At 37.8% G+C, this 20,599-nt stretch overlaps 1 protein-coding gene across 1 annotated transcript in view; it reads right to left on the reverse strand.

The window, feature by feature from the left end:
* hyi (hydroxypyruvate isomerase) overlaps nucleotides 1–20,599 on the reverse strand; it is a 43,960-nt gene that overhangs the window by 15,983 nt on the left and 7,378 nt on the right. The window contains exons 3-4 of the mRNA XM_039735623.1: nucleotides 13,493–13,607; nucleotides 13,214–13,292 (exon numbers count right to left, since the gene is read on the reverse strand). Of these exons, the coding sequence (XP_039591557.1) occupies nucleotides 13,214–13,292; nucleotides 13,493–13,607 (194 nt within the window). The remainder of the gene's footprint in view (nucleotides 1–13,213; nucleotides 13,293–13,492; nucleotides 13,608–20,599) is intronic.

Raw genomic sequence — 20,599 nt, forward strand, 5'->3', positions numbered from 1 at the left:
CACCAACACACTAGTCCTCCTATTATCACAGTTTGTTTGCTAATGTGGGGAAGAGGATTGGATCCGTTACTGTTAATCCATCAGTTAATTAACTATTATATTTGCTTTTATTAATGCCAGTAGTTAATGAGGCAATTCATTACGCCTCCTACTTTATTTTCCTTTTGTTTCTCTCTCAGTAAAGGTCCCCAGCTGTTAGACTTACCCAAGGTACTTTGTAGGTTTATAAGACTAATTTTAAGAAACAGAATAATACAGCTTATTAGTAAACAGAAAAGATAGATGGACATAACGCAAACATACAACCCTTTTTCCTAAAAAGATGGCAAACTTTGTAAAATATAAATAAAAACGATTAGAACGAAATAAAAGATTTGAAAATCATCAAAACCCATATTTAACTGAAAATAGAACAAAGTCAACTGAGAAACTGTATTATTTTCTGAAAAACATATGCTCATTTTGAATTTGACACCAACAACATGTTTCAAAAAAGCTGGGAGAAGGCAACAAAAGACTGGAGAAGTTGTGTAAGGCAAAAAAAAAAACACTTGGTGGAACATCTCACAACTGATTAGATTAATTGGCAGCAGGTCAGTAACATGATTGGGTTTAACACTAGAATTCCTGAAGCTTTCAATTTATTTCATTGTCCCTAACCTCCTTAAATTTTACTGACATACACCAAGAAGCTTGTAGCTTCTTACCACTGTGCTAATAGCCCACTCTGTGTTGAAGTGTTTATCTGGAAATGGGTTTGTAAGTAATTGTACAGGTAATGAAATATTGTGATTTGAAATACATACATTTCATGTGTGTTCCGTGTCTACAAGAATCTGTGTAAATACAGAATGACAGAGGAAATGCGCGGTAAGGAATGCTGAACATACAGTTGAAACAGAAATATGTTTTCATATGTTATAGTAATAACAAGATAATTTTGACATGAAGCGTAGGATGTGTGAAGCCCAAACACTTTCACAAAAGGTGTAACAAAACAAGCATGTTTTTATTCAAGAATAAAAACAAAGAAATTGCTCAATTGACATATTGCTGAAGCCCAAGTATTAGACAGTACAAAATATAAGATGTTCAGATACACGTGTGTTTGCGCGTTTCATTTTCAACCAGTTGTCACAGTGGTGATGGTGCTCTGTCATGGATCTGTGCAGCAATGGCGAGGTAAGTCTTCTTTGTATTTAGTGCTTTAAGTAGTGAGCTGCTATTATTATTATTATTATTATTATTATCATCATAAAAAAACATACATTTGATATGTTTCTGTAACATCATGTGTAAATGTATGGTACTTGTAAAAGATGTTAGTTTTCCTCACACATGGACATTCATATCAACAAGATTTTTTTTGTTCAGTTTTATTCTTGAACTAGCAAAATACCCGCGCTTCGCAGCAGAGAAGTAATGTGTTAAAGAAGTTATGAAAAAGAAAAGGAAACATTTTAAAAATAACGTAACATGATTGTCAATGTAATTGTTTTGTCACTGTTATGAGTGTTGCTGCCATCATTATTTCTTTCAATCGGGTTCGCATTTGGAGGATGTGTTGTGTTCAAGTTATATTCTGTGTTTGTCAACCGTTGTAAAGATAGCAGGTTTCATTCATCGAAGTGTTCACTACCCAAATCGGTACTCGTGAATCTAAGATGTTTAACAGGCATTCCCAGTATTAAGTTGTGGATTTGCCTGCGAATATTTAGCGGCAGTGTGTCTTTGAACTTAATTTAAACTTAAGCTTTACACCTTGCTTTCCTATTGATATGTCTACAAAGGCTTGTTCAGATTCAGAGGGCTGTTCCTTTCTTACTGCATCAATAAACAACTCATCTTCCTCTTTATCTGAGACATCACACACTGGATGCACGGGTTTACCTTTCCCAGTCCTGCAAACATTAGCGAAGTGGTTCAATTTACCACATTTTTTCGACTGTCTTCCTTTAGCTGAACATTGACTTTTTCCACCGTGTGCTTTGTTTCCGCAGTACCTGCACTTATGAATATGCTTGTATGCGTCACGCGCTTCATATTCTTTTGCCGCCTTCTCAATTGTGTAATGCGTTTTTTGTTCAGCGCTCTTTGGAGGTCTTGCTTTTTGAGTGCGTACTGCGTTCACAGTCAGTTTACGTGAGCCGCTCGGTGTACATGCATCGAAGATTCTCAGCTGTGGTTGTGCTATCTCGTGCGATCTTGCGATGTCAACGGCTTTATTTAATGTTAGCTCAGACTCGGCACTTAAAAGTTTCTCTCGCACTTTCGCTGAGTTTGTGCCAAACACTATTCTATCCCGGACCATCTCATTTTCGTTTGCATAAGCACAGTCCTTCACCCGCGAATATTTAGCGGCAGCGTGTCTATTGGATTGCTGCTGACGGACAACCTTATATGGGCAGGCACTCAATTACGTGGGGGGCGTGACGATGAGGGACGCAACTCCACCTCACACGACCGAGCTGCAGGCTATGGCCATATATATGTACAAACCGGATTCCAAAAAAGTTGGGACACTAGACAAATTGTGAATAAAAACTGAATGCAATGATGTGGAGATGGCAAATGTCAATATTTTATTTGTAATAGAACGTAGATGACAGATCAAATGTTTAATCCGAGTAAATGTATCATTTTAAAGGAAAAATATGTTGATTCAAAATTTCACGGTGTCAACAAATCCCAAAAAAGTTGGGACAAGTAGCAATAAGAGGCTGGAAAAAGTAAATTTGAGCATAACGAAGAGCTGGAAGTCCAATTAACACTAATTAGGTCAATTGGCAACATGATTGGGTATAAAAGAGTGGCAGTGTCTCTCAGAAGCCAAGATGGGTAGAGGATCACCAATTCCCACAATGTTGCACAGAAAGATAGTGGAACAATATCAGAAAGGTGTTACCCAGCGAAAAATTGCAAAGACTTTGCATCTATCATCATCAACTGTGCATAACATCATCCAAGATTCAGAGAATCTGGAACAATCTCTGTGCGTAAGGGTCAAGGCTGTAAAACCATACTGGATGCCCGTGATCTCCGGGCCCTTAAACGACACTGCACCACAAACAGGAATGCTACTGTAAAGGAAATCACAGAATGGGCTCAGGAATACTTCCAGAAACCATTGTCAGTGAACACAATCCACTGTGCCATCCGCCGTTGCCAGCTGAAACTCTACAGTGCAAAGAAGAAGCCATTTCTAAGCAAGATCCACAAGCTCAGGCTTTGTCACTGGGCCAGGGATCATTTAAAATGGAGTGTGGCAAAATGGAAGACTGTTCTGTGGTCAGATGAGTCACAATTCAAAGTTCTTTTTGGAAATCTTTCCCGCCATGTCATCCGGACCAAAGAGGACAAGGACAACCCAAGTTGTTATCAACGCTCAGTTCAGAAGCCTGCATCTCTGATGGTATGGGGTTGCATGAGTGCGTGTGGCATGGGCAGCTTGCATGTCTGGAAAGGCACCATCAATGCAGAAAATATATTCAGGTTCTAGAACAACATATGCTCCCATCCAGACGTCATCTCTTTCAGGGAAGACCCTGCATTTTTCAACAAGATAATGCCAGACCACATTCTGCATCAATCACAACATCATGGCTGCGAGGAGAAGGATCCGGTACTGAAATGGCCAGTCTGCAGTCCAGATCTTTCACCTATAGAGAACATTTGGCGCATCATAAAGAGGAAGGTGCGACAAAGAAGGCCCAAGACGATTGAACAGTTAGAGGCCTGTATTAGACAAGAATGGGAGAGCATTCCTATTTCTAAACTTGAGAAACTGGTCTCCTCGGTCCCCAGACGTCTGTTGAGTGTTGTAAGAAGAAGGGGAGATGCCACACAGTGGTGAAAATGGCCTTGTCCCAACTTTTTTGGGATTTGTTGACACCATGAAATTCTGAATCAACATATTTTTCCCTTAAAATGATACATTTTCTCAGTTTAAACTTTTGTTCCGTGATTTATGTTCTATTCTGAATAAAATATTAGAATTTGGCACCTCCACATCATTGCATTCAGTTTTTATTCACGATTTGTATAGTGTCCCAACTTTTTTGGAATCCGGTTTGTACATAAGTAGGTTCCAGTTATGACCGTTACGTGTAGAATTTCGAAATGAAATCTGCCTAACTTTTGTAAGTAAGCTGTAAGGAATGAGCCTGCCAAATTTCAGCCTTCTACCTACACGGGAAGCTGAAGAATTAGTGATGAGTCAGTGAGTCAGTCAGTCAGTCAGTGACGGTGAGGGCTTTGCCAGTAACATGTAAATTGAACAATTTCTTTCTCTGCGGTTATATTCTTGAATAAAAGCACACTTGTTTTGTTATACCTTTTGTGAAAATGTTTATGATATTTGGACTTAAGTCTTCACACATTATACACTTCATGTCAACATTTTGTCAATTATTACTATAACATCAAAAAAGTTTGTTTTAGTTATGTGTTGAACATTTCTTGCCTCGTATATCCTGTCATCCAATATTTACACAGATCGTTGTATTCCAAATAATGATATATTATTCACCCTATACAACTCCAGACACCTAACTCCCAGCTCTGAGTATTTTGTGTCTGACTTGACTTCAGCTGCCTCGGTGGGAGGTGGGATAGTCGGCTGCTTGCTGCTTGTGCTGATTGACACGTTTGTACAACAGTGGCGCTGCTGACTTGGTGCGAGAGAATTTAAGGTGATCTGGCATTACAGATATTTTCATAGCCTTCAAGGAATCTAGTCTTAAAACGAGCATCCCAGAGAGGCAGAGTCTCTCAGAAGTAAAAATGGGGAGGGGTACACCACTCTGTGAAAGACTTTTTAGGCATAAAGTGCAACAATTTAAGAATAATATTCCTCAATGGAATTTTGCAAAGAATGTATTGATTTCAACATCTATTATACGTACACAATATCATTAAAACCCTTAAGAAAATCCACAGAAATCTCTAGGCTAAAAACAATAATGGATGGCCATGATCTTTGGGCCCTCAAGTGGCTCTGCATTAAAAACAGACACAATTCGTGGAAATTAATGCATTGGCTCAGGAACACATTTAAAAAACATAGTCTGTAAATACAGTTCATCACTGCATCCATAAATGCAAGTTAAAACTCTACCCTACGAAAAGAAACCACATATAAACATGATTCAGAAACACTGTTGCCTTCTCTGGGCACAGGCTCATTTCATATTAGAACATTAGAACAATCTAGACAAGAACAGGCCATTCAGCCCAACAAAGCTCACCAATCCTATCCACTTAATACTTCAGAAAAAGCATCAAGTCTAATTTTGAAGGTCCTTAAAGTCCTACTGTTGACCACGTTAATTGGTAGCTTATTCCAAGTGTCTATGGTTCTCTGTGTAAAGAAAACTTCCTAATGTTTGCGAGAAATTAACTCTTAACAAGTTTCCAACTGTGTCCCCGTGTTCTTGATGAACTCATTTTAAAATAACAGTCCCGACCCACTGTACTAATTACCTTCTTAATTTTAAACACTTCATTCATGTCTCCTCTTAATCTTCTTTTACTTAACTCTTTTAGGGCTAATTTTTTTTTGTTTCTTTTCTCCCAGGGCTGAATATTTTTCCAAAAACTAACTTTTTTTAAAAAAAGAACACAAAGCAATGGTTTAACATATCGAATCAACAAAAAATATTTATTTTTGACAAATGTTGTATGAGCCTGCATTCTATATGATTTCACATACTGTACATGTTACATAGCAAGTATGCAGTTACACTGCAAAGTATGATATTGCTCAAAGCAGCCAATTTCATCCATTGCCACATTGCACTGCTTACAATATGTGTTGCACTGGTGCCTCCTTTTCAGTTATCTGTTGCTGCACACAACACAGTCAGGTTTGTATTTTTTGTCCTCATATGTTGCAGGAAAGTGGCGCTCAGTCAGCCTGTCTGGCACTGCTGTTTGTGATGGCCTTCCTTGCTTTGCCAAAGGCACTGCAACATACTCTGCCAGCAAGCTGTCAAACACCTTCTTGCGGAACTCTGCCACAGTCATAGTGCTGTCACTGTTTGCCTGCTTGAACAATCTATAGCCATTTGTAAGTGCAATCTCACGCACTTACAGTGTGGTAACACTTGGTGGACTTATGGCTGTATGCGTATGACCCCAGCATCTGATCCACTCAATCAACTCCAGCCATTTTACAGTTATACTCCTCAAGTGCAACTGGCTTGTCCAGCTTCCTACCTTCTGGGTTTCCGTTTGAACGGATTACTTTCTCGCATAAATTGTTGGTGTGTTACTGTAGTAAGACAAGTCACCTGTTTGACATCATGCCATGCCAATGCCACCAAGTTATCCGTCCGCATTGAAAACAGGATTGTCACCTCTTTTCATCTTCAGCCTGTCTGGCTTCAACTGTGAAGGCCTCTGTCTCCTGTTCACCCTCACTGTGCCACAAGCCCCAATTCCCCTGCTCTGTAGCTCCATGAACAATTCTGGTGATATATAAAAATTGTCCATGTACACAACATGACCCAAATATTTATAGTCCTGAAGCAGCTCCAGCACAACCTGACTTGTCAAGGAAGAGTTCTCTCTTTGAAAGGAATGCTTTCCTGTATATGTAATTACTTTCAGGCAGAAACTAGTGTTTGCTTCTGCCAGTACAAAATCCTTTATACCATACTTTGTGGGCTTGTCTGGCATATATTGATGGAAAAAAGGCGCCCCTTGTATTTTATCATAGACTAGCAGAATACCCGCGCTTCGCAGCGGAGAAGTAGTGTTTTAAAGAAGTTATGAAAATGAAAAGCAAACATTTTAAAAATAACGTAAGATGATTGTTAATGTAATTGTTTTGTCATTGATATGGGTGTTGTTGTCATATCTATCTATTTATATATATATATTTATATATATCTGTATATATATATATATATATAGCAAAATACCTGCGATTGGCAGCGGAGAAGTAAAAAGAAAAGGAAACATTTTAATAATAACGTAACATGATTGACAATGTAATTGTTTTGTCATTGTCATGAGTGTTGCTGGCATATATATATATATATATATATATATATATATATATATATATATATATATATATATATATATATATACATATATAAACATATATATACATATATATATATATATATATATATATATATATATATATATATACACACACAGTTATATATATACATATATACACATACTGTATATATACACACACACATATATACATACTGTATATACACATATACATATCTACATATATACTGTATATACACATATATATACAAATCTACATATATATATCCACATATATATATATATTAGGGGTGGGACTCTATTAAAAAAATTAATCCAATTAATTAGAGGCTGTGTAAGAATTAATCTTGATTAATGTATGTAATCGCACGTAAATTTGCCCCAAATTGCAAATGTTTTTTTTTTTTAATTTAAAAGGGTTTTAGTGGGTGACAGAATCAAATAATAGACATGGACATGAATATTGTAAACTCAAGCTGTTTTAATTTCTGAAAAAAAGCTTTAAACTGCATTTGAATTCAAAACAGAAACAAAAATATCATCCCTGGTTAAAATTGGGCAGACTTAAAATAAAGTGGTAGTTTAAGTACTTTAAGTACATTTTCAGAATAGTATTGTCTTTAAATAATAATAACCAAAATTTCAACATAAAGTGCAGTTTTTCTTCTTAAAAAAATAAGTCAGAAACATAAAAGGTAATTTGACCAACTTAATCTTTAAACTCTGAGTAACATTAGCCAAAATTATTTTGTACATTAGGCTAAAACAGTGTGATCATTGAACATTTTGTAATTAGATGTAATTAGAATTACTAACGGTCACGGAAGTCCAATGATCCCCAGTAAGAGCCACAAAGTCCGCTTTCTGTAATGCATCTAATTTTGCTTGCTTTTCAGTGTGCACAAAACCATGCTTTTATCAAGGCTTCCTCGGGTAGTCGAAATGATCAGTCGTAGGAACGCGCTTTATTCCGACTCTAACATTTTTGTAGCTGTGATGTGTGCATCAGTGTAATGGATGTACCAGGAAATCATGCATTGACAAAAGTTCCGTTTGCTTGGAATTGAAAGTGTGATTAAATGCGTTATTTTTAACGCGTTATGGAGTACATGCATGAAGCTTCTCAGCTGTGCTTGTGCTAATAAAGGGAAACATTTTAAAAATAACGTAACATGATTCTGAGTTAACCTAATATTTTTCATACGTCCAAAACCAAGGAGATCGAAGGTAAAATGAATCGGGTAGCGCACGTACATACTCAGTGCATTCCCTCTCGGGAATCGAACCTCGAATTTCGGCATTAGAGATGAAGACTCTACAATTGCGCCACAACGTGTGGCTTATCTATGCGAGAGTATGTACTGTAGATCGGGGTATATATATACATTTATATATATATACCCGCGTATCGAGTGGAGAAGTAGAAGTTAGGTAGAAAAGAAAAGGGAACATTTTAAAAATAACGTAACATGATTGTCAATATACAGTAATTGTTTTGTGAGTGTTATTGAATGTTGCTGTCATCAAGGATTTGATTATCATTATTTCTTTCAATCAGGTTCGTATTTGTAGGATGTGTTGTGTTCAAGTTACATTCCGTGTTTGTCAATCGTTGTAAAGATGACAGGTTTCATTCATCGATTAGTTTCTTACTGCATCAATAAACAGCTCGTCTTCTTCTTTATCTGAGACCTGACACACTGCATGCACGGTTTTGTTTTACACTGTCTTCCTTTAGCGGGACATTGACTTTTTCCACCGTGTGCTTTGTTTCCACAGTAGCTGCATTTATGAATATGCTTATCAGGCGCTTCATATTTTTGCTGCCTTTTCAATTGTGTAATTCGGTTTTGTTCAGCGCTCTTTGGAACTGTTGCTTTTTATCTGTGCACTGCGTCAGTTCACGTGAGCCGCTCGGTGTACTTGCATCGAAGGTTCCCAGCTGTGCTGGTGCCATCTCGTGCTATGTCCATAGCTGTATTTAATGTTACCTTAGTCCTGGCACTTAAAACTTTCTCTCGCAGTTTCGCTGAGTTTGTGTCAAACACCACCCTGACCATCTCATCTTCCTCTCCATAAGCACAGTCCTTCACCCGTGAATATTTACCCGTGGCAGTTTGCTATTGGATTGCCGCTGACGGACGGCCTTATATGGGCAGGCACTAAATTACAAACGCCAGCGCAGCCTGTCTATGAACTTAATTTAAAGTGTAGGTTTACATCGTGCTTTGTTTCCGAAGTAGCAGAACTCATGAATATGGTTGTATATGTCACTCGCTTGCTTCTTATTGTTTCGCTGCCTTCTCAATTATATAATGCATGTTTTCTTCAGCACTTTTTTGAGGTCTTCCTGGTTTTCTATGTACTGCGTGATTACGTGGGAGGCGTGATGATGTCACACGAAACTCCGCCCCCACGGCGTTGAAGCTCATCTCCATTACAGTAAATGGGGAAAAACTGCTTCCAGTTATGACCATTACGCGTAGAATTTCGATATAAAACCTGCCCAACTTTTGTAAGGAAGCTGTAAGGAATGAACCTGCCAAATTTCAGCCTTCCACCCACACGGGAAGTTGGAGAATTAGTGATGAGTCAGTGAGTGAGTGAGTGAGTGAGTGAGTGAGGGCTTTGCCTTTTATTAGTATAGATTCATCCACAGACAAATCACGGCCAGGCTGATAAAATTGTTTATATGTTAGTTGCACTCTGTTTTTGTTCTTTTAGCTGGAGGTATCACAGTTCCCCTTTCCCTTTTTTGAAATATAGTGGCCTGACCTTTTGGGGGTTAGAGGTCCAGACCTGCTTACATTTCTAGGCCAGGTCTATTTATGTGTTATTACTTGTGTTTTCAATGCCTACCTAAAGTTCCAGGACTGTTTGGGAGTTTTCAAGCTTTTTTTTATATTTTAATTAAGGCCTATTAAAAGCAATCTATTAAAACTTATTTTTCTCATTAATGTGTAAAACAAGACAAAACTTTCCATTAACAAGAAGTGTGATAGTTTTAATGTGTAGGTGAGAACAAGACGCAGATTGTTATGCTGTGGGAAGGAGTATGTGAGACTGCAGTTTGTTCTGTGATGGAGATGTTTTAACACTAGAATTACCAGAGCCTACGAAAAAACTCGTAAATCCGTCCCACCTTAAATCGCTTCTTAAATCCCTTCACACCTCTCCGCCAGCGTCCTTTGTCCTCTAAATGTACTGATAAAGAGAAGGTAGAAGCAGCCGGCTATTCCACCCCCCCACCAATTTAGAACGTGCACGAACCTCTCTCAGCTCATGCCTTGATTGAGTATCTGGGAGTGAATTGAAGTTTTAGAGTGGAAATAATAGATCGTTATTTGAAACACACGCATTTCATGTCTGTTCCATTTCTACAGTAATCTGTGTAAACACACTGTTAAAACAGAAACGTTTTTTATATTCTAGTAGTAGATGACAAAATGTAGGCATAAACTATATAATGTATGAAGCCTGAAGTCCAGATATCAAAGAAACATTTTCACAAAAGGTACAAATATAACACAACAGTTGCGCTTTTATTCAAAAATATAACTGCAGAAACAAAAAGCCGCCTTAACATGCGACATTGACACCCGTTTATTATGATTGACTGCGTGGCACAATAGATTCTGCTGCCGACTGGGAACCAAAGGGTCGCGAGTTCGAACCTGCACTATTCCGTTTTGAGAAGTAAACTGCTGTTAGTCTTACTATTTTAGAATAAAAGCATACATTTGATTTCAGTCTGTAACAACCGGTGTAATTTATGATCCTTATAAAGGTTAGCTTTGTTGTTTTTTTTTTTTAATTCACTTTTCATTCTCTCAGTCACGTTCAGAATCAATCCATACAACCCCATCTGACACGGCTGTTTTCACATAAAGACGCGCTATAGCTCTGCAGTGTACTTGTGACTGCATTCTCGTACCGATGTTTGCGAAATTAAGTGTCTGCGTGCGTCTGCGTTGCTTCCTATTTCTTTAATGGATGAGTACAGGAGCAACAAAGCAACCTGAGGTTTCTTGCATCTCTGCCTTCTCCTTAGTTATATGTGTTTATTAATCCTAAATTCAGTATAAGTCAGCCTTTATGAACTTATGTCATCTGGAGATAAAAGTCCACAAAAATGGCAGTGTTTTTGCTGTAAAATTGTGAAAACCAAACTGAACCTAAATGGTAAAAAATGGTAAATGGCCTGTATTTGATATAGCGCCTAACTAGAGTTCAAGAACCCCCCCTAGGCGCTTTACAACAGCTACTATGTAGCCACAGCTGCCCTGGGGCACACTGACAGAAGTGAGGCTGCCGAACACTGGTGCCACCAATCCTTCCGACCACCACCAGCAGGCAAGGTAGGTTAAGTGTCTTGCCCAAGGACACAACAGCTGCATTCTCATGCCGGGAGCCAGGATCGAACCTGCGACCCTCCGATTGCTGGACAAACCGCTCTACCGACTGAGCTACTGCTGCCCTAAATGTTTAACATAAACATGGCCAGAACATTTACAATTAAAATCTTTGTACCAGTTGCTAACATTAGTGGTATGAAATCTGTTAGAAATAGAAGAAATGCATTTTGTTAAACAAGAGTAATGCAGACTAAATATTGTGCTCCGGAATAAAGAAAAATGAACAGAGTTAAGAACTGCCTAAAAATATTTGTTTGTTGAAATTTGCTTTTTAACTGTTGTTTTATTTTGTTGATTCAGCTAACATCACAAGCAAGTACTCTGCTTCCAATGCTTGCAGGCAGTCCCTGCACTCACACATACAGGAGTTCTTCTATCACTCAGTGTAAAAAGGAGATTACTTCTTTGTTCTTTGCCTTTGTAATCCAGATGTCACAGGTTCTCAACTGCCATAGTGTAAATTTGCAAACTGGGATGGATCATGGTGTAATTCCACAGAAAAACAGCAATTACCAATAAAACACATTACTTCTCAATTGCTACAGGAAGGCATACCACAAACATTACCACTGTGACATACATTTAATTACTTAAACATGATGCAAAAAAAATCCCAGTACTTGTCCTTAGTGTACTAATGAAGTATCAAGAAGAAAGTACTGCAATAGTCTACTATGTCAATTTTTTCCCTACCCAAAACAAAATATTTCATCTTGGCATACCATCTCTCTGTCAGCGGAACTCAGCTTTCTGCTTTTCATCTAATTTATTTTGAGGAAACAGCAGCAGGCAGCAGAAAACAAAAAAAAATCCTTGGGTTCTTGAAAGACATCACTTGGCAAAACTAACTTGGCAAAAAAGCCACTTAGAGTGCTTCTCATCAGGCCAATCATTGAACATTTGGTAAAAAACATCAAAGTACACTCAAATGGAAATCTATTTCATTTATTAGTGATATTTGCTGAGAAGCAATGTTTATTAGAATGACCCCGAAATGTGAAACAGTCTAAAAACAAGCTTATACTCTAAAAGGAAAATGTACTCTAAAATTAAGCTTTATTTTTAAAAGTAGAGGCAGCATGAATGTAAAAGTAGGCATTCTGTTTAAGCAGGTATTTGAAAAAACAAGCTATATGTTCTTTCTTCCTTAATGGAAGTTGAAAAACTGTGTGCAAGGTAATATGTATATTGTATTATTTCCCTTGGTAGTCAAAATCAAAACTAAAAGTTGGCTAAACAAATTGCTAATCATCATTGTTTATTTATTGTTTGCAAGGCTTTCCTGACACTCCCGTTGCTTTGTGGCTCCTGCTCCTTGGAACACTATTAGTACAGTAGGTCTCTTTGTTATATAATGTTGCCCCTGAAACACCAACTTACTCAAAATGAAAATTGCATCTGAATACATTATTTATTTGGAGAAAAGGAAAACAGGTATACGTTATTGTACACTTACAATACAAGACTTTTCGTTTATGTGGTATTTTGTACCTGTGAATGATGGAAATAAAAATGTAATCTTGCTTGAAATAGTAAAGAAATGTGTCATCTTTAACTTTACACCATTTAGTGATCACTTCATCATCTGCTCATTTAACTATTCACAGTAACAGACATTTTAAGCAAGGGTGCCCAAACTTTTCCAGTACCATGATGATGTGTATTTTGTCTAAGAAGTACCAATTTAGTTAATAAATACTGCATAACAAAATGTCTTCCATTCTGCTTTTTCATAGCATCTTTCTTTCATTTCATCTGAAATATCTTACCTTGATGTGGTGTATTTAGGAAATATCTGGGATCAGTAATTCTTGTGTTTATTGGCTCAACCAATCCTACAATTCCTTCCTGTGAATTAAAAACATAAGCAAATTTTTAAAAATCAAGTCTTCATGACATAAAACAACTATTTTAAATACCATTGTATGGCCAGATCATCTTTACTAGATTATAACATTATTTACATCATTCTTGCCAATACCTGTTACTAATACACCCACACATTGAAATTAAAGTGAGTTCAGAAAATTAATACATTATGTATTCACCTTGACCAAAACATCAGCAGCATATCTTAGATTTTCTATGAAAGTGGCCTCCATATCTTTTTCAACAACTGTTCGATCAGCACCAGCAGGAACTCTTCCAGCCATCAGGTGGATCCTACAGTCAAAGGGATGGAATGGCTTACCCGTTAATATCCAGCAGGACAACTAGTTATAATGTACTGCAGTGCTCAAAGTAGAACTGTCCTCCCTAACACCGAAAAACAAATAACAACCATCATTACAACGTGAAGAACAATAATATTTTAGAAGGTAATCAATATTTTAAAAATGGACACATTTTAAATATTTGGACAATTACCAGCATATTCTTCACACAAACCTTACATGACAGCTAAAATGGAATTCTCTTTTTAGTTCTGAATATCAGTATTAGTTGTCCTCCCCCTCTCAGTTCAGCAATCTTTGTAGGATGTCTCCTACAGAGTCTTCGCACTTCATTGCTTTCATGGAAATGCCAACACACTTCTCACTGGGAAGCGCCTTGCACGCTCTGGAGAAATGTACATAAATTACAGGAGTACTGCTCTCTGGTGGCAGTCCCATCAGCGGCATTACTATGGATCATCCATATAGTAGTGAGAAACTGAGAAGCAAAAGAGAATTTAGGACTTAAGGAAACACAGGGGGCATGACAAATAAATGAGATAAAGATGAGATGAAGAAGAGGCCATTAAGTCCAAACAGCTCATCCATCTTATTTCACTTAAATTGTACTCTGAAAGTCACTAAAGTCCTGCTCTCTACTACACTGCTCGGTAATGTATTCTAGGTATCTATGGTTCTTTGCATGAAGAAAAATGTTTTTAACATTTGCGATAAACTTTTGCTTAAAAAGTTTGCTACTATGCCTGCATATTCTTGTTACAGAATTTATTTTAAAGTAACAACTGGGATCTGCAGTATTAATTCCTTCATAATTTTAAACACTTTAATCATGTCCCCACTTAACCTCAACTTTCTTTAACTGAAATGTTTCAACACCTTCATTCTTACTTATAGCTCATACCTGGAGTCAGTATTTGTTCTTCTCTGGACTTTCTCTAGCACTGCTATGTCTTTTTTTGAAAGTGGAGGGGAAAAGAAAACTGGCCATGCTAGTGTGTTATCTAACTTAAGCATAACCTCTCTTGACTTGTACTCTACACTTCATGAAGTATAACTTAATATCCTAGTAGCCTTTTTTTCTGTACATGGTATGTTGATAGTGATGAGACCAATATGACTCCCTTCTCATAAGGTGTACTTTCAAGTTTTAGACCTCCCATTGTGTATTCAAATCTGACATTTTTACTTCCATCCATCCTTTATCCAACCTGCTATATCCTAACTACAAGGTCACGGGGGTCTGCTGGATCCAATCCCAGCCAACACAGGGCACAAGGCAGGAAACAAACCCCAGGCAGGACACCAGCCCAACGCAGGGCACACACACCCACACACCAAGCACACACTAGGGACAATTTCATATTGTCAATGCACCTAACCTGCATGTCTTTGGACTGTGGGAGGAACCCGGAGTACCCGGAGGAAACCCACACAGAGAACATGCAAACTCCACGCAGGGAGGACCCAGGAAGCAAACCCAAGTCTCCTTACTGCGAGGCAGCAGTGCTACCACTGTGCCACCGTGCTGCCCCATTTTTACTTCCTACATATAATACTTCACATTTACCAACATTAAATTTCACCTTCCACAAATCTGCGCAAGCCTGTATGCTATCCAAGACCCACTGTAACAATTTAGTTTATTCTACGTCTTATTCTAGTATTATCCGTGTATAGACCTCCAAAATTCAACGTGTCTTTTTTTGAGGAATTCTCTGACTTAATGTCAATTTTAATTACTAACTATGACACACTCCTAATAGTGACTTTCATTTTCATATAGATAATCAGTGTGACCAAAAAGTAAAAGAATTTATGAACCTCCTGGACTCTTTTGATTTGAGACAGCTCGTTAATCAGCCTACACATAAAGCAGGTCATACGTTAGACTTAGTGATTACTAAAGGACTTAAAGTTGATATAAAGCAGATCATTGATATTGGTCTATCAGACCATTTTCTTCTACTTTTAATATAGAAATAATGATAAAAACCACCATGAGAAGCATATTGTTAAAAAACGCTTCTTTGACTCAGCAGCAGCTTTAAAACTTACAAACATTCTAAGCAATCAGTCCGTTTATAGTGCCAACTATAATAGCGAGGATAATGTAAATAGTAAGGTGGAAAGATTTAATTCTAAAGTGAGAGCTGCTGTTGACATAGTTGCACCTGAAAAGACAGTTAAAAAATCTTCTAGCATTGTTATACCATGGAAGACCCAAAGAGTGTCTGATTTAAAGAGAACATGCCGTAGAGCTGAGCGTAAATGGAGGAAGACTAAACTAACTATCCACTATGAAATATTAAAAGTTAAAATAACAGAATACAATAACACTGTCCGTCTTGAGAGGCACTACTATTTCTCTAAGATTATAAATAACAATGCTAGTAATCCCAGAGTCTTATTTTCTACATTGATGTCTACTAAACCCAGGTAACTCAAAGGAATGCCTCCTAAGTACTTCCAGTAAAACCTGTGAGGCTATCGCTGTATTTTTCAATCAAAAAATTAATGATATTAGAAATAACATAGTATATCTCCCCAACACTAAGGATCCTCCTAAACCCCAGCATCCTGTTATAAACAAATTAAACTCTTTCACTAGGATAGATTTACCTGATTTACAAAAATAATATCTCAATTAAAACCCTCCACCTCGTCCTTGACCCAATACCAACAAGGTTTTTCAAAGAAGTATCAGGCGTGCTAATTGATAATGTTCTTGACATAGTAAATTCGTCACTAGATACTGGGGTCTTCCCAGACTGTCTTAAGACTGCTGTAGTTAAACCCCTACTTAAGAAACATAATCTTGACCCTCTGCTCTTGAAAATTTTAGACCCATCTCTAACCTGCCTTTCTTAAGTAAAATTCTTGAGAAGGCAGTCATTATGCAGTTAAATGACCACCTCAATAAACATGCTATTCTTGATAAATTTCAGTCGGGTTTTAGAACAAATCACAGCACAGAAACTGCACTCGTTAAAGTAGTAAATGATTTGCGAGTAAACGCAGACAGAGGCCATTTATCTGTTCTCATCCTCTTAGATCTGAGTGCTGCATTTGACACCATTGATCACAATATTCTTAGAAATCGCCTTAGTCAATGGGTGGGCCTCTCTGGCAGTGTCTTAAATTGGTTTGAATCCTACCTGACAGGGAGAAAATTTTTGTTAGTTGTGGTAATTACAACTCAAGACACATGATATCCGATATGGTGTTCCACAAGGCTCTATCCTGGGTCCGCTGTTATTCTCAATCTACATGCTTCCGTTAGGTCAGATTATCTCAGGGCACAACGTGAGCTACCACAGCTATGCTGATGACACACAGCTGTACTTATCAATAGCACCTGATGACCCGATTCTCTTGATTCACTAACACAATGTCTGACTGTATCTCAGAATGGATGAATAGTAACTTTCTCAAGTTAAATAAAGAGAAAACTGAAATCTTAGTGATTGACAATAATGGATACAATGAGGCTATTAGAAATAAACTGGATACATTAGGATTAAAAGTCAAGACGGGGGTAAAAAGCTTAGGGGTAATTGTTGACTGTAATCTGAATTTTAAATCGCATATTAATCAGATCACTAGTACAGCATTTTTTCGCTTAAGAAACATAAGTAAAGTTAGACCTCTTATATCACTGAAAGATGCTGAGAAATTAGTCAACTAGATTACTGTAACGCACTCCTCTCAGGACTACCCAAAAAAGACATAAATCGTTTGCAACTAGTGCAGAATGCAGCTGCTAGAATCCTAACTAGGAAAAGAAAATACGAGCACATCTCTCCAGTTTTGATGTCACTACACTGGTTACCTGTGTCATTCAGGATTGACTTTAAAATTCTGCTTATGATTTATAAAACCTTAAATAATCTCGCCCCATCTTATATATCGGAATGTCTGACACCTTATATTCCAAATCGTAACCTTAGATCCTCAAATGAGTGTCTCCTTAGAATTCCAAGAACAAAACTTAAAAGAAGTGGTGAGGCGGCCTTCTGCTGTTATGCACCTAAAATCTGGAATAGCCTGCCAATAGGAATTCGAATAGGAATTTTGTTTTTTCAATAGGAAGAGGGTCATGTGACACATCAAACTTATTGGGAATTTCACAAGAAAAACAATTGTGTGCTTGGTTTTAACGTAACTTTAAAACACTGCTGAAAACACATTATTTTAACATGGCCTTTTTAAAACTTCACTTTAACTTAATCCTAATACTATGTATGTTCAATTCATCAGAATAACTATTCATGGTGGCTCTAAAATCCATACTGACCGCTACTCTCTCTTCTGTTTCTTTTTCCAGTTTCTCTGTGGTGGTACTCAAAGCATCATGATGTTCCAACAATTATGGATGGATCAAAAGCCAGAAGTCTATGTGACCATCATCATCAAGTCCTTCCATGAGAACCCTAAATCCAAAGTGGACTGTTTCATTTATGTTAGGTAGAATGCCCAGAGGGGACTGGTCAGTCTCATGGTCTGGAATCCCTACAGATTTTATTTTTTCTCCAGCCGTCTGGAGTTTTTTTTCTGTCCCCCCTGGCCATTGGACCTTACTCTTATTCTATATTAATTAATGTTGACTTATTTTATTTTCTTACTGTGTCTTTTATTTTTCTATTCTTCATTATGTAAAGCACTTTGAGCTACTTATTGTATGAAAATGTGCTATATAAATAAATGTTGTTGTTGTACGTCATTAACTCATCAAGCTAGTTTATCATCTGCCAAGTGAACCAGCTGATTATATTTTTGTCCATATTGTTTATGTATATTAAAAACAGTAACGGCCCCAGCACTGATCCCTGAGGGATATAATTATGAATAGGGTTTCCTCACCATTACTCTTTCTAGACAGTGTTTAAGTCACTTTTGTGCCCTGAATTCCCAACTCTTTTACTTTGATCACTAACCTTTCACGGGGTGCCTTATCTAAGGCAGTCAGAAAATCAAGATAAATGATACTGTATTCCCTTTCTGATCATATGCTTTTATTGCTTCCTCATGGAATTCCAGCCTATTACTGAAACATAACTGTCCTCATCTGAACCCTTGTTGAGTATAAGCTAATACTCCTGTTCTGGACATGTGCTGCTTGATCATCTCTTTAATAGTTGCCTTTATTAATTTACTTCTGGTTCACATTAAGCTTACTGGTCTATAGCTACTCGGATCAGTGTAATCACTCTTTTTATAGAAAGGGATAATATTAGCTAGACTCCAGTCTTTAGGAATTCTCTAGTGTGCAGAAATATTTGAACATTTTTTTGCCAAGATTTTATGTATGTATTCTCTTCCTTAATACTAGAATTACCAGAGCCTACGACAGACTGGAATCAAATGTAAGTTTTTATTCTAAAATAGTAAGAATACGAGCAGCTCAGTTCTCAAAACAGACTCCTCTGGGATCGAACCCATGAAGCTTTGATTACCAGTCAATAGCCGATACCGTTGCGCCACCGAAGCTGTGATAGCCAATGCATGTCAATGTCGCAGGTAAATGCGGGTTGTTTTTCTGCAGTTATGTTTTTGAAAAAAAGTGCATTTGTTCTGTTATATTTGTACCTTTTGTGAAAGTGTTTCTTTAATATTTGGAATTCAGGCTTCACACATTATATACTGTACTTCATGTCTACATTTTGTCAATTATTACCAAAACATGAAAAACGTTTCTGTTTTAACGATGTGTTTACTGTACATAGATTGCTGTAGACACGGAACACATATGAAATGCAAGTGTTCCAAATAACGATATAGTACAGTAGAACCTCGGTTCACGACCATAATTTGTTCCAAAACTCTGGTCATAAACCGATTTGGTTGTGAACCGAAGCAATTTCCACCATAGGATTGTATGTAAATACAATGTAAACAAATATAGTTAATAATACCATAGAATGCACAGTGTAATAGTAAACTAAATGTAAAAACACTGAATAACACTGAGAAAACCTTGAACAACAGAGAAAACTAACAGTGCAATAGTTCGTGCTATAGTGCTAGGAACCGCTTGCTAAAAACACTTTTTTTTAATGAGTTTTAAGCACAGGGAAAAAAATGAACATTTGAAAAATCCGTAATTTAATAAACGACCAAGAAAAGTAACATTGCCACAATGCACGCTATGAACCGATCGCTGTAAACAGAACTGAAAACAAAAACAAGCCTTTTCTACCTTATGCATCCAGCCTTCCCTCCCTCGCTTGCTCGCTCTCTCTCTCTTTTGTGTGTGCATGTGTCTTTTTCATGAGCCTGGAGCGCCTGTGTGTGTGTGTGTGCCTCTGTCTTGTGTGCCTGTGTGTGAGTGTGTGCCTCTGTCTCGTGTGTGTGCCTCTGTCTCACGTGCCTGTGTGTGTGTGTGTGTGTGTGCCTCTGTCTCACGTGCCTCTGTCTCGTGTGTGTGCCTCTGTCTCACGTGCCTCTGTCTCGTGTGTGTGTGTGTGTCTCCCTCTCGCTCGTGTGCGTGTGTGTGTCTCGCGCGCACATCTGTGTGTGTGTGTGTGTGTGTCTCTCGCGCACACCTCTGTGTGTGTGTGTCTCTCGCGCTCTCTCTCTTGATCGCTCGCTGCACAGGAAATACACAGGGAGAGACTGAACATGTACAAACCTAAAGGGAAACAGACTTGTTCATATACCGAGTGTGTGGTCGTGAACCGAGACAAAAGTTTGCCGAAGTTTTTGGTCGTAAACCGAGTTGTACGTGTACCGAGGTTCCACTGATTTATAAAAGGTGTCATTTTGCTTGACTTCTTACTCTATACAACTCTAAGCAACTGACACGCAGGTAAACAGACTTGAGCTGAGACAACTGTGCGGGGTGGGGGGATGTGATAATAGGCTGCTTGCTGTTTGCTGCTTATCCACACATTTAGAAGACAAAAGACACTGACGGAGAGGTGCGAAGCGTTTTAGGGTGGGACGGATCTACAAGTTTTTTTGTAGGCTCTGGTAATTCTATTG

This window comes from Polypterus senegalus, chromosome 14 (genome assembly GCF_016835505.1).
Source record: "Polypterus senegalus isolate Bchr_013 chromosome 14, ASM1683550v1, whole genome shotgun sequence".
Lineage (NCBI taxonomy): Eukaryota > Metazoa > Chordata > Cladistia > Polypteriformes > Polypteridae > Polypterus > Polypterus senegalus.